This window comes from Nematolebias whitei, chromosome 7 (genome assembly GCF_014905685.2).
Source record: "Nematolebias whitei isolate Nwh7 chromosome 7, NemWhi1, whole genome shotgun sequence".
Classification (NCBI taxonomy): Eukaryota; Metazoa; Chordata; class Actinopteri; order Cyprinodontiformes; family Rivulidae; genus Nematolebias; species Nematolebias whitei.
In genome coordinates, this window is record NC_056504.1 from 14,725,872 (window position 1) to 14,739,598 (window position 13,727).

The 13,727-nt window shown below is 40.2% G+C and overlaps 2 protein-coding genes across 2 annotated transcripts; one reads left to right on the plus strand and one right to left on the minus strand.

The window, feature by feature from the left end:
- Positions 1 to 4,605: 4,605 nt before the first annotated feature.
- On the minus strand, positions 4,606 to 8,556 carry LOC119412156 (protein SAND-like). Its single transcript, XM_037679133.1, has 3 exons — positions 8,385 to 8,556; positions 5,249 to 5,638; positions 4,606 to 4,619 (listed from the first exon to the last, which is right to left on the minus strand). Exons 1-3 carry the CDS (start codon positions 8,506 to 8,508, stop codon positions 4,606 to 4,608), a joined length of 528 nt encoding a protein of 175 aa, XP_037535061.1. The 5' UTR covers positions 8,509 to 8,556.
- A 1,065-nt stretch (positions 8,557 to 9,621) lies between these two features.
- LOC119412299 (E3 ubiquitin-protein ligase TRAIP) lies at positions 9,622 to 11,218 on the plus strand. Its single transcript, XM_037679286.1, has 8 exons — positions 9,622 to 9,792; positions 9,938 to 10,047; positions 10,144 to 10,201; positions 10,283 to 10,366; positions 10,484 to 10,523; positions 10,614 to 10,741; positions 10,827 to 10,921; positions 11,101 to 11,218. Exons 2-8 carry the CDS (start codon positions 9,950 to 9,952, stop codon positions 11,216 to 11,218), a joined length of 621 nt encoding a protein of 206 aa, XP_037535214.1. The 5' UTR covers positions 9,622 to 9,792; positions 9,938 to 9,949.
- The last annotated feature ends 2,509 nt before the right edge of the window (positions 11,219 to 13,727 follow it).

A 13,727-nucleotide genomic window follows, 5' to 3' on the forward strand; every position in this document is an offset into this window, starting at 1 on the left:
CATAGTAGAGGCATTGCATTTCCATGGTCGGACCTCCAGATTGACTGGGTCGGACCACTCACTAAGACCTCTAGAGGAAATAAATATTTTCTCACGGTAACCTGCGCGTTTACCAAATGGGTAGAATGTCTACCAGCCCCTAATGACACAGCACAAACCACTGCTATGTTGTTAATGAATCATGTATTTTCAAGGTTTGGACTTCCCCTTAGGGTGAACTCGGACCAAGGTACACACTTCACAGGTGAAGTAATGAAGGAACTGTGGAAGACGCTAGGCGTCAAAGCCAACTTCCATATTGGCTACCACCACAGGCTTCAGGCCAGGTTGAGAGAGCAAACAGGACTGTGGTGAGTATTTTGAAAAAATACGTAGCCGCAAACCACAAGGACTGGGACGTGAAACTCCCTCTGGTCCTCATGGCCATAAGGGCCACTCCACACACGTCAACTGGCATCGCTCCTTTCGAGATGATGACGGGTCGACAAATGACTCTCCCTCTACACCTGTTGTACCAACCAGGCGATGCTGCCATGGCAACAGCCTACACCACACAACAATACATGAAAGACTTGGAAAGACATCTTAAGAACACTTTTGCTTTCGCACAGAAAAACCTGGAAAAATCAGCTGAAGGACGCAAAGCGTACTACGACCAAAAGGCCTCTTACGAGGAACTCCAAGTGGGAGACAGGGTCTGGTACTACACGTTTGCACCCAAAACTGGGAGAGTAGAGTCCGGGACCGGAACTCTCGCCCGTAAGCTGATGCCCAGATGGACTGGACCCCATCCAATAACCGACAAAGTGTCTCCAATTATCTACCAGATAAAAATCAGTAAAGGCCAAAAAGAGCCAACTGTTAAATGGGTACACCGTAACCAGGTTAAATTACACAAGGCGTGCAATAACTCCTTAGGAGACAAAGACATCACAAAATCTGACCTCGTGGGAACAAGGGTCATCCAAGCAGTAGATAACTAATGGATAATAAAATTAACCATAGTTTAAACTCACAGGACCTACCCTTGATAAAACGGGACAGCGTGACTGAAATCTGGCAACCAGGGTGAGGAGAAGCTGTGAAACGATGTTTCTAGATGCTTAGTCACTACTCTTGTCGGTGTTGGAACGTTGTTTAGTTGATTTTGGTTGTTTCTGAGGTAAGAATGAATCTTGTGTGTAGTTAAGTTAGAGACTAAGAAGCCTTTAACCATGCCAACATGCAGTTCATTCACTAAATTGCAATCTTTGCGGAGTCAATGTATATTATTGCTACTTTGAGTACCATAATCTACATTGATCTCACAACGCTTAAGCCGAACCTACTCGAACAATTCTATTCGGGGGGATAGCTAATTCTTTTTGATAAGTCTCGCCATAGACTTCCAAAACATTTATGGGAAAACCAAACACCCAATCTCAAGTCGTTCGTCTAAAAGACAACAGACAATTACACCAAACTATATTTTACCATGTAAAGCTAACTTAAACCAAGTTAGAAATGGAAAAATAGTTTGGAACACTTTTCTATAGGCATAAACCCCTGTAGTACCCCTTTTCAGCATTCTCCACCCCTTAACTGGTAGATGTAGCTGTTCCCAACCATAATAGCTTACACACCAGATGCATATAGTTTGAGGCCTTATGTAAAATCCCCTTCATAAGCCCACCTTAAACCACATAATTGCATGACACATTGAACCAGAACGGCACAGGCTGGACGTCGCTGGAGACAACCTTCGCTGGAGGCGACCTGCAATCCTGACGTTGGTCTCAACTCTTCATCCAGTGGCCGCCTCTTCAGTTCAATCCAAGGGTACCCCTCTGTATGCTGATTAATCAACACTTCCAATCGCTGTGGATTTACCGTTGTGGATTATATGACTTTTTCCAATGGATTACAGACTCTGTTTCCAAGGGGTTAAGGCATTGCTACAATGGGATTATCGAGACGATATGGGATTATAATCAACACAATGGAATACCAAGAACATTGTGGAATTACCTTGACTTTGTTTCCTTGCTGGATTACTTCTGACTTTAGTCTTCCTTGAAGGATTACTTCTGACTTTGGTCTTCCTTGCTGGATTACATCAAGCTCAAGGACATTTGAAGGTCTAAGTTCACGGTTGGAATTCATCCCCATGGACAGGTGATGATTTCCAAAGGGGGGACTGTAGTGAACCAGATAACCTCAAATCTACCAGATGGACAGAGACTGTTATTTTCATTGATCTGAATAAGTCTGAACCATCTGATGACTTTCTTTCTTGAATTAATCAAGCAGAAAAGACAATTCTTTATAATCATTACTGTCTTACAAATGTTTTGATAATCAAATTGTGTTAGTTCACTCAATGCTTTACAGGTTGAAAAGAACTACTAATTTTTATTTTACATAAACAGTAAGTAATGATTTTTGTTCCTCATTCAAAGCAGAAATCACCTGAATATGCCTTTCTTGATTTTTCTGTCTGAAATGAGCAAGCTGTCGTAAGTATGTGAAAGGTTGGTCTTCGGTCAACTAAAATGTTTACTGAAGAAGAAATGTCATGTTTAAACTTTTTCAGAAGATTACTAAGAGTAGACTCCAAAAAGTCTGCTGCTTCTGCAATAATCTTTTCTGTATGTTAAACAAGTTTCATTCTCTGACCTCGACTGTTGATAAACACCTTACGTCAAAAACCACTCCTCTTTCTGGTCCTTCCACGAATCAGAAAGCTCTAAATTGAACAGGAAGTCGACCCAAATAAAATGTGGCAACTCCCCAGTTCAAGTTAGATTGAGAGTTCTGAGAGATGTTGGATTGAGAGCTGACAACAGGTCCGATAGTCCAACAGAATGAGCAGATTGAGAGTGCAGCCGGTTCTGAAAGTTTCAGAGCAATGAAGAATCCAGAGGTTTTGGGATTATAATTCTGTTTTGAACTAACCACGCACGACTCTTCGAGGATTTTAGCTGTTTTCAACGGAGACGCTGATATCAGTTGAAAAGGATTCCTACTGAGCTGATCTATCATCAACCAGGTAACGGCCTCTTCTTCGACTAAAGTGTACCGTGGACAGGCTGGAGATCTGACGGAGCGTGCAACTTCTGGTCAAACAGATTAAATTCCCTCACACAATTCCTCTGTAAGATAAATCTCAATTTACTCTTAAACTCACCTCTCTCTCATAAAACAGTACAGATATTTTTAGAAATGTCTGAAGCAAAGTCCTCAAATCACCGCCGAGTGATTTGAAGTTCATTTTCTGTGAAACTGTCTGTTATTATTTTCATATTTTGCCAAATTAATGTAAATGTTTGATGTTAAACTTTGATTTTGAAAATAAATGATTCCATTCATTTGATGGGTCAAAGATAAATAACGTCTCTCGTTCACATTTCTGTTAAATTCAATGCACGGCATTTACAGTCAGAAAAATGAAGAACTCGTGAATATTGTATGCATATATAATTCATATATTGTGTCATACAACAAGTGACACGTACCTCACGTGTATCACTACACTAATAATAATAACTGAAGAATTAATAAATTCAGAGTCACCAATTCACCTAACACAAGTTTTTGATCTGTAGGAGGAAGCGGGAGTACCTAGAGAAAACACGTGTACAAGAACATGTTAAATCCACTCAGAAAGGCCCCAGTCCAAGAGAAGAACTGCAGACTCTCGGCTCTAACCACTGATCCACCTTGCCACCAATTTGCAACTAATTCAGTTAACTGGCAACAGGGAGAGTATAAACAGAATATTTTAGAGGCTGAAGTTCAGATAAAAATGAGCAGAAGTTTACCAGTTTAAAAAATATAACTGTCTGAAAATACTGAAACAACTTTCAATTGATATTTCTGAATGGACTGTGAATAGGGCGGGTGGCGCAGTTGGTAGAGCTGCTGCCTCTCAGCAAGTAGGTCCCCGGTTCAAACCCCGGCCGGGGGCCTTACTGGGTGGAGTTTGCATGTTCTCTCCGTGCATGCGTGTGTTTTCTCCGGGTACTCCAGTTTCCTCCCACAGACCAAAAACATACATGTTAGAAGACTGACTGGTAACTCTAAATTGTCTCAAGGTGTGAGTGAGAGAGTGAATGGTTGTTTGTCTCGTTTGTCGCCATGTGTCCCTGTGATGGACTGGAGACCTGTCCAGGGTGTCCCCTGCCTCTCACACAGTGATGGACATGGGCACCAGTGACCCTCACGACCCAGAAAGAAAGCAGCGGGTAAAGATAATGATTGGACTTTGAATATGCCACCTACAGTCCAAAAGAGCTTCAAAAGTTTTTTTTTAAGAAACTGTAGAAACCTGAGTGCTCAAAAGATAAGACTAAAAGTCAGCAGTGGTTTGATCTTTGGATCAAATACTGCTTAAAACTCTACCATGTACAAGAGAAGCCATTTACTGGAAACACTGCCGTCTTCTTTGGACCAAAGAACTTTTTTTAAATGAACTGAGACTTTGTCTGTGATCAGACAAAGCAAAATTTGAAATTATTTTTGGAAACCATGGATGCCACATCCTCCGTACTCAAGAGGAACCATCAGGACTGTTATCAGCAGTTTTAAATCCTGCCTCTCTGATGGTATGGGGGTTGTATTAATACCTCATCTCTCCATATCTGGAAAGACACCATCAATGCAGAAAAGTTTATCAAGGTTTAGGGAAAGCATATGCTTCCATCTAGAGACGCTGTCTATTTCAGGGAAGGTCTTGCATGTAAACCTCAAACTGTATTGATTATGGAAGTTTGGCTTCATAGCAGAAAAGTACCAGGGCTGAATCAACCTGCATGCAGTCCAGTTGTCTCACCAACTGAAACATTAGGTGCATAATGAACTGAAAAATCCAGCAAAGATGACCGAGAACTGTTGAACAGCTAGAATCCTCCATCAGACAAGAAGGGGAGCAGATTCCCTCCAAAAGCTTCAACAACTGGTCTCCTCAGTTCCTAGATGTTTACAGAGTGTTAGTAAAAAGTAGGAGATGCTTCACTGTGGTAAACCCAGGCCTGTCCCATCTTGTTTGAGACTGTTATTTATCCATTTTTAAATTACCTCTCTTTTTGTCTAAAAATTGTAGTTTCTTAGTTTAAACATGACTATGATCCACTGTGAATTAAATTTGGGTTAATTAGATTTGCAAATCATTGCATTCAGTTTATGTTTACACTTTACATAAGGTCCAAACTATTTCAGAACTTGTTGGACCTGATATAGCTTTAACTTGTGAACAATGTTACCATCTGACCTGTGTGAATGGAGCGGATAATGTTCTTCTCAGCCTCGACGAAGGAAACCAGAGCCATCATTACCCCCATGGTGCTGGACAGAGCCTCCTCCGTGCCGTAGCGTGTGTAGATGGGCTTTCCAGCCTTGCTTAGCACAAACACGTGCTTCCTGTGACTGCGCCACGCCTCACTGGATACATCCTCCTCCTCTTTGGTCCTGCTCTCCGATGAAAAATCCTTGCTGTGCTGCTTCTCTGAGGTTTGCTCTTCAACCAGCGTCTTGAACTCCTCTGCTTGACGTCCCTCTGAGTGGTCCTGTTTAGCCACCTTCTGGGCCTCGTCCTCAGCTTCAACACACAGATCTTCAAAGGACTGTGTATGAACAAACATGGCACTCTTCTGTCCCGCACCTGCAATCAAGTACAAGGACACATGTTTAAAAACTGCAGATACAAATGTTCATTGTGACGTAATGAGCCTTATTGAGTTACTGCTTACTGACAAAAGTGAAAGGCAATAATCTTGTCTGTGTGCATTGCTGTATGTGTACGTCTGTACTGTTAGCAAAATATCACAAGAACCACTTGACAAATTTTATCTTTCAGAGAGTAATCTTAAGGTTTATATATAAAACTGATTAACTTTTGGACTTAACCCATCAAACATAGCGTGTTCAGACAATTTTACAGATATTAAGCTAAAATCTGGTGCAGTAGCTGATTTGTAACATCACCAACACAAATTCTGAGCACAGTGTTCAAAACTTCGGCGTTAATGGTTGGCAACAACCTGTTACAACAGTGTTACATATTACTCCTCTTAGTGTTGGCTTTATTCAAACAGACTGTTATGCAACACTTAAGACTAACCGTGGAGATGCATTATAACTAGAGAAGACAGGAAGCTGAACGTTGAAAACACTAAAGACAAATGTTTCCTAGTGGCTGGTGGAAATACAGTTTCTATGTGCTGCATCTTTTAAAAAACAAATGGGGCATTTCCTTGATTTAAAAAAAAAAAACAGAAGTACACTTCAGATCATTTTTTCAGTTCTTGAATTTTGATGATATGAGGAGTTCTCACCTTGCTGCCATTTGTTTCAGTATGCTTGGGTTTTTTTCCCCAGTATATTTAAGTGCAGTTATTTTAAGTTTAAAAGAAATGTAATGTTACACTGTGATTAATAGCTTGTTAGCAAGTTGGGAGGGTGTGTAGGAAATAAAACATGGCAGCGCCCAAGAAAGTCGGACATTGTGGCTTCAAATTTGAACACAGGAAGTGAGATGTTGTTCATTTTTATTAATGTCAATGAGACTAACCAACAATCTGATTTTTGTTTTGTTTCTACAGAACACATGATGAATTGTGTCTTCAGGTGGTCCATAATATACATTTATAATTATATTAGTGAAATTTCGGACAAAACGGAGTGGAAATCAAAGTTCCAGTTGAACATGTCGTCTCATACCGCATGCAGACAAATTCAAAGCACCATCTCTGCACCTTTTCCTGGATTCATGTGTGAAAACAGCCGAAGTGTAAAGTTCTGCATTTCTTTACAAGCACAGGATGTGCACAGTCATGATTTTTCACAACAAATGAAACACTCTGTTTAAACCAACCTGAAAATGCTGTATGGTTTTTGCAAGACTAACTGGAGAACATTTTTTTCTAAATGGCCTATTCAATCCAATAAATGCCGAGCTTTCCCTGAAGGAATGCATATCACTTGCTGCCTTTCATGCCAGTTTTAAACTGAGCTCGTCTTGCAAATTACTCTAAAAGTTAATCTATAACAGATACACACATAGTGATTACTTTCTGAAAGTTTCAATCTAACCTGTTCAGCGGTTTATGAGATATTTTGCAAAAGCAGACAAGAGCGACGCATGGTTTTAGCAAAGATCTGGTGCGACGGGTATTTGATGTAGATGACTCCCAGCTAATACCGAACCAATATTTAGCTTTAAATTGACAGAGTTATATCAATTTTTGCATAGGCTATGTCAATTAGCTGTGGCAGCCATCTTGACGTGGACTGACTTGAAACGTTAATCAGTCCTAAATGTTCATCCAATATTTTTTTTCCTGAATAATTCATTAAAATCTGTTTTAATTATTCATGAGATATTTTGCTAACGGACAGAAAGAGCTGACTGAAAATAGTAAATGGCAAAATTCTAAAAGTGATCTTGCAAGATTTGGTAAGTTTCTTTCAGCTGCTCCCTTTTTCAGGGGTTCCCACAGCGTGCAAACTCGCAGGAAAGACTTGGCAATTTTTTTACGCCGGATGCCATTCCTGACACATCCTGGGCTCGAACCCGCAGCCTCAGGATTACAAGACCACGGCACTGCCCTCTAAGATACCACAGCCCCCCGCAAAATTTGGTAGAACTCATATGTGTTGGGGATCACTCTCATCTACTGCCACACCAAATTTTAGGCCAATGTCAATAAATTTGATGGAGTAAAAGCTATTTTTGTATTGTTTAAGGTCAGCTACTTGTGGCAGCCATCTTGAATTGAGTTAGCACCAAAGGTTAATGTGTTCAAGAAGAGCATCTTATGATTAAATTTTGCAAGTTTGGTTAGGTTCATGAGATGTTTTAATAACGGACAAACATAAATATGAAAAATCCCTGCTGCCTTATTCTCTGCTGCTGAAAGGCAAATAAATACGGTACGTAAATCTAATTTTCCTTGTGTGTGTGTCAACTAAAAACAACAGCAAATGATCAAATTGAAGTTTTACTTAAAAGCAATTTGTTTTTGTTAGATGGAGGAAAGTCACAGACAAGTTAATTTTCTAAATACATTAGGATATAGATATTTTAGATTGATGTGTTAATAATCATTTTGTGGTATGCTGTTGGTACTGAAATGTAAACAATCTGGATTATTTATTTTGGGTCAAATCCAAACCAGAAACACCCAGAGGACTGGAATATGATGAATGAAGGCGACCAGCTCTGACTGTATGGCACATGCATGTACATGTACTTTTGTGCAAACACAAGGTAATCACTGTGCTATGCTTGAAAGATGCACTATAATTTAATGTGCATATTTAGTCATGCACAGTTAAAGTTGGAGTATTTTATCTGACCTCTCATGTTACAAACATAAGAACCCGAGAGAAGGTCCAGCTGAGCTCACCTGGTTCAGTTCCCTCCACCAGACCAGGTGTGGGGCTGTCCGCCCTGTCCGAGCGGAGCCGATCCACAGGAGCAAGGCTTCCGTTTTGCCAAGACACCGCCGGCCGGGGCGTTTCTTCCTCCATCACTGCTGCTTGTAGCAGGGACACACACCTGGCAGGACAGACAGACTGACTGGGAACAAAGGTCACCAACTTCGTGGCTGACACTGGTTTCTATAAATCAGGCAAAAAAAAAGTGTATTTTGAAACTAGAGAACTAAAACAATGGTCCTATGGTACTACATTTCCTCACATCCTTTATTTACTCAAACCTCACAGAGACTAATCATGTTAGCAGAACTTCGAGACCAAGTTATTTCCATAACTGACTTTTGCAGCCTACCATGAATGTGTGAGGCTAACGCTGAGATTTATGAGTAACTGGTTCGTTTAGCTATCCTAATTCCGCCAAAACCTCTTCATAACAAATGAAACTAATTCCAATATTTTTACCTTTCATTTCCACGACATCTGTATTTGATAAATGTACTCCACCACTCGTCTGAAACAACTGAAACAGCTAGCTAAATCAAACCGAAGTACTTCTTCTTCTGGTTTGGAACGTGCCCTCTTAGATTCCGGAGAAAGGAATTGTGGGATATGAAGTTCGTCTCCCAAATGTAAAATTTAATTTTAAAAAATTAGCCCCAATCAATGTTTCAAAACCTCCAAAGCTAAACAGGTAAATATTAACGATAATTATTATTTGAAATCTGGACTATTGCTTAAACATTTTTTTTTTTTTTAAATAACAACATAATATTTCGCGTCACGTGTTTGGAATGATGCATTCAATTAACCTCGAACATCACATTTATCTTCGTAATCAAACCTAGAAGGAAAGGTTTGATGCAGAATAAACTCACATAAGCTGTGGCCCAATCCAACGGCTGCACACAGCTATACGTAGACTTAAATATTTATCTAATCTTTGGGAAAACACGGCTGACACATACAGTCAAGCGATATGTTGGAAGTATTGTTTTGATATTTGTAAACAGAAAAAGTCTAATAATTCAAGACATTTACAAAGTCTTGACAGGTTTGTTTGTTTTTTATTTTACTTTTTAGCGATCGTTTTGTTATTTTAAGAGTAACACTTAAAAATGATCAGGGAAACTTGTTTTTTAATTATGATTTGTTAACTGTATATAACTAAAATGGGATGTAAGTATTTGAACGCATCGTCTAGGGGCGGAGCTTGTGTTTGAATGTCCAGCGGGGAAGCAGATGGAGTTAGCGTTGTACCTCTTTTAACTAAGCTAACTAGGCGCTTTCTTCTAAATACGTTTTAAAATAAAGCGATACAAGTAACATCAGGAGTGTTTAATGTTACTACGAATGGCTTAGCCATAGCATCTACGATTGGTAAGTATTAAGACAAATGTTTAGCTAGGTTAGCTACATAGCTATCGTGTTATGAAACAGGACTGGTACGATTGTATAATTTATCATATATGCTGTTAATGAGGAACATGTTCTTTCTCACAACTGTTTGGTTTCTTTGTAACAGGTTGAACATAAAATGCCTATCCGTGCTTATTGCACAATTTGTTCGGATTTTTTTGATCACTGCAAAGACGTCGCTGCCATTCACTGCGGACACACGTTTCACTATGAATGGTAAGTTCATAAAATGTTACTGTTTTAACAGCAATTTGTTTGAGTTCATACCGACTTTTTATTCAGTTTGAATAATAGTTTTCTCATTTCTTTCAGTCTCCTTCAGTGGTTCCAGACGGCCCCAACAAAGACCTGTCCACAGTGTAGGAAACAGGTACAGCTGCAAAACAAACACTGAGCCAAGTGTCCGCAGAGAATTACAAATAAACCCGAGTTATTTGTGCTACATGAACAGGTCAGCACCAGGCACATTATCAGCAAGCTGTTCTTTGACGTGGGTGTAGAGGAGGAGAGCACAGCCGACCCTGAGAGCTTACAGGTACCACACCTACAGTAAAGTTTATGAGGATGCTGTAACATTTGTAACCCTTACAATAACTTCTAGCAGGTTCCACATTTGGTTTGTTACCGTGATCAATTTTTATTTCCCTTCCAGAATGAGCTTGATCGGATGAAAGCACTTCTAAGCTGCAAAGGTGAGAAACCGGATCGTGCTGTGGGACGTTCTGTCGCTGAGTGGAAGTCAGAAGTATTTCCAGTTGATCACTTGTTCCATTAACTTCTAGAACGAGACTGGCGAGACAAACAGAAGGTGATGGACAGTTTGAAGGACACTGTGGACAAGCAGAGAAGAGACCTGGACAGTACGCGAAAAGAGATCCTGGAGAAAGAGATGCTGTGTGCTGCTCTCAGAGTGAGCATTCATATGAGAGTTTTAGACTATTGTCTCCACAGATTCTTTGTGCAGCTGGAAATAAATGTTTGTTTATGTGTCACAGAAACAGATGACGTATTTGGAAACACAACAGGATGAAGTTCAGACTGTGAAAGAGGAGGTCCGCAGACTGAAGGTCAAAATGAAAACCTTTGAAAGGTACTGGGTATCTGCAGGCCACTTGATTATGCTTCTAATTAAGATCTTTTTTAAAAAAATTGTTTCTTTCAAATTTAGTGGATACACAAAATAAACTTTTTTAATTAATATGAAAGTTTTCAAGTGTGTACTTATGCACTTTTTGCACTGATTTTTTTTTTATCCTGTTTTGTTTCCAGCCTGGACGTGTTGTTGCAGGGCCAGAGAGCAGAAGTGGAGTCCATGATCACAGATATGGGTGTCAGCTCGGCAGCTGTGGAGCAACTCTCCATTTACTGCATCTCTCTCAAAAAGTAAGAGTGTGTGGCGGTCATGTTGGATCATTCTGTTTGCTGTAGTCATACTTCAGTATATTTGAAGAAGCTGTAGAATTTAAAATCAACGTCATAGTTGGGCTTTTTAATTCTCCTCTTTAGTTTCAGCTGTCCTGGCTTTTGCCTACTTTCATATAAACTTAAATGAATGTATTAAATGGATAAGAAAGTAGTTTGGAAATTATACATTCCAGACATGCAGACTTATAGTTGTTAACAATGTCTGATTAAAAACCCTGGAAAAGTGCTATCATGAATAGGGTGTGATAGTCCCAGGTTTGATCCCCAGTCACTGCACATCACGTGGTGTCTCTGGGCAGCACGCCTCACCCCCAAAATGCCCCCCGGGCGCTTTCAATAGCTGCCCACTGCACCACCTGGTGGTGGATGGGTTAAATGCAGAGACTAATTTCGCCATTGTTTGGAAACATACAGTGCTGACTTTGTGATGACATTATTATTATTATAATCTGATCTTAAGTACTCTGTCCTAAAAGGAGCCAGGCACCAAGTTCTGGAAACAACATTAAACTGAATCACTGATTACAAAGATCACCTGTTTGATTTCATGTAGCAAAGTTATTGTTCCATGAACTAAAAACAGCAGATCTTTTTTTTTTATTATTAAATAATTTATTTATTTTACTCATGCTAACCTTGTTCTTTTTGTTCAACACTAAAATCTGTTTGCACAGCAAGAAACAAAGACCTCGAAACATTTCAGCTCAAGGTTCCCAGATTCCCACAAAAAAAAACAACTAAAATTGTATATTCTGTGATTAAAAAAGTCACGAAAGTTCATGACTTGGCCAGGAATTAGGGTTCTGCTTTAAAATAATCTGTTGTTTAAAAAACTAATAGTTTTTCAACAACTTGTCGTACACAGTTCAGTAGATGCCGCTGTGCAGGAAGGAGGTCAACACAACTGTTCATTTTAATTCTACAAGCCAGTTAATTCTTGTACAATTATGTAACTTCAAAACATTTGCAGTACATCATAAATATGTTGAAGTTTTAAATTGTAATTCAGAACGTTCACGTGTGTGCAAACAGTTTCTGTTTTAGAGCCAACAGAAACACCAAAGGTCAGATGATGATTACGTTGATTTGTGCAATTTTCAGTTTGTGCAATCTTTCATTAATCCTCAGACATGATTGGTTACACCAAAGTAATTTATTTGTAGTTTAGCCTTCTGAACCAGATGTGGGCAACTTAAGGCCCGAGGGCCAAAAGTGGCCCTTGGACAATCTCCATCAGGCCCCCAATATTCTTAGATATAAAAAAAACGTTGGTTACGTACTGTAACCCCAGATTCTATGAGTATAAGCGTAGCCCTTTAAGGCCTTCGCTTTAGTGGGTTTATCCCGTTATGCAGAGCATAAGCACTGAAAAAAATTAGTCCACGCCCACCTGCTGTGTGGGCCCCACCCGGTCCGTATAAATTACGTTAAGAGCGGGAAATCGGCTCCCAAAATAGCTTTTTCTTCAGCCATTTAAGAGCCAGTGAGGCCCGACGCTTAAAGGGCTACGCTTATACTCATAGAATCTGGGGTTACAGTACGTAACCAACGTTCTATGTCGTATAAGCTTCGCCCTTTAAGGCCTTCGCTTTAGTGGGTAAAGGGCGAAGCCGATGTGGTCCTCGCCTCACTGGGTCCATTCGAACACAGTAAGAAGCGGAAGCTTGCCCAAAAAACGTCTTGTCACTCAGCTCCCCGTGTGCATAACTACGCATCGCGTAATTATGTGCCATGCACAGACGCATGTTGAGTAACTATGCGTTCTGACAAAGCATGAATGCCCCGGAAAACTTTCAACGAGAAGAAGAAGTTGAAAAGAGGGGGGGGGGGGGGGCATAAACAAACTGGTTCATGGCTGAACAGAATAAACAGATTAATGTCCATGAATTGATTATTGATCAAATGAACTGATTGGTAACAATAGTCATGAACTGATTAGTGACAATAGAACCAAAATCACAGACACGACTTGTGACTGATAACAACATCTCACACTGTAATGCATGCAGACAGAAGTGAGCTTAAACAGAGTTCCATGAGAACAACAATATTCATTCTGTTAGAGCACTAAGGACAGAATGTGTCATGGAACGAGCCGTTACATCACATAGGTAAAAGCGAATAAATGAGCAGGGTGTTGACCATGCAGCCGCAGTGCAAATGTCCTGCATTGACATACCATTATGCAGAGCAGTCGAAGATGCGATACCCCTGGTCGAGTGTGCTTAGAGGTTGACAGGAGACTCTAAATCTGATGCTCTGTAGGCTTCAGAAAAGGCCTCACACAGCCAGTGTGACAAGCGCTGGATGGATAACGGCGACCTGCAGAAGCATCTCTATAATGCACAAACAATTGTTGAGTTTGAAACGCATTGCAGCTGTGCGCGTTATGTAACACGTCAACGCCCGCACCGGGCAGAGAAGATGAAAAGATGCTTCCTCTTCTGATCTGTGGGGGGGGGGAAAGACCC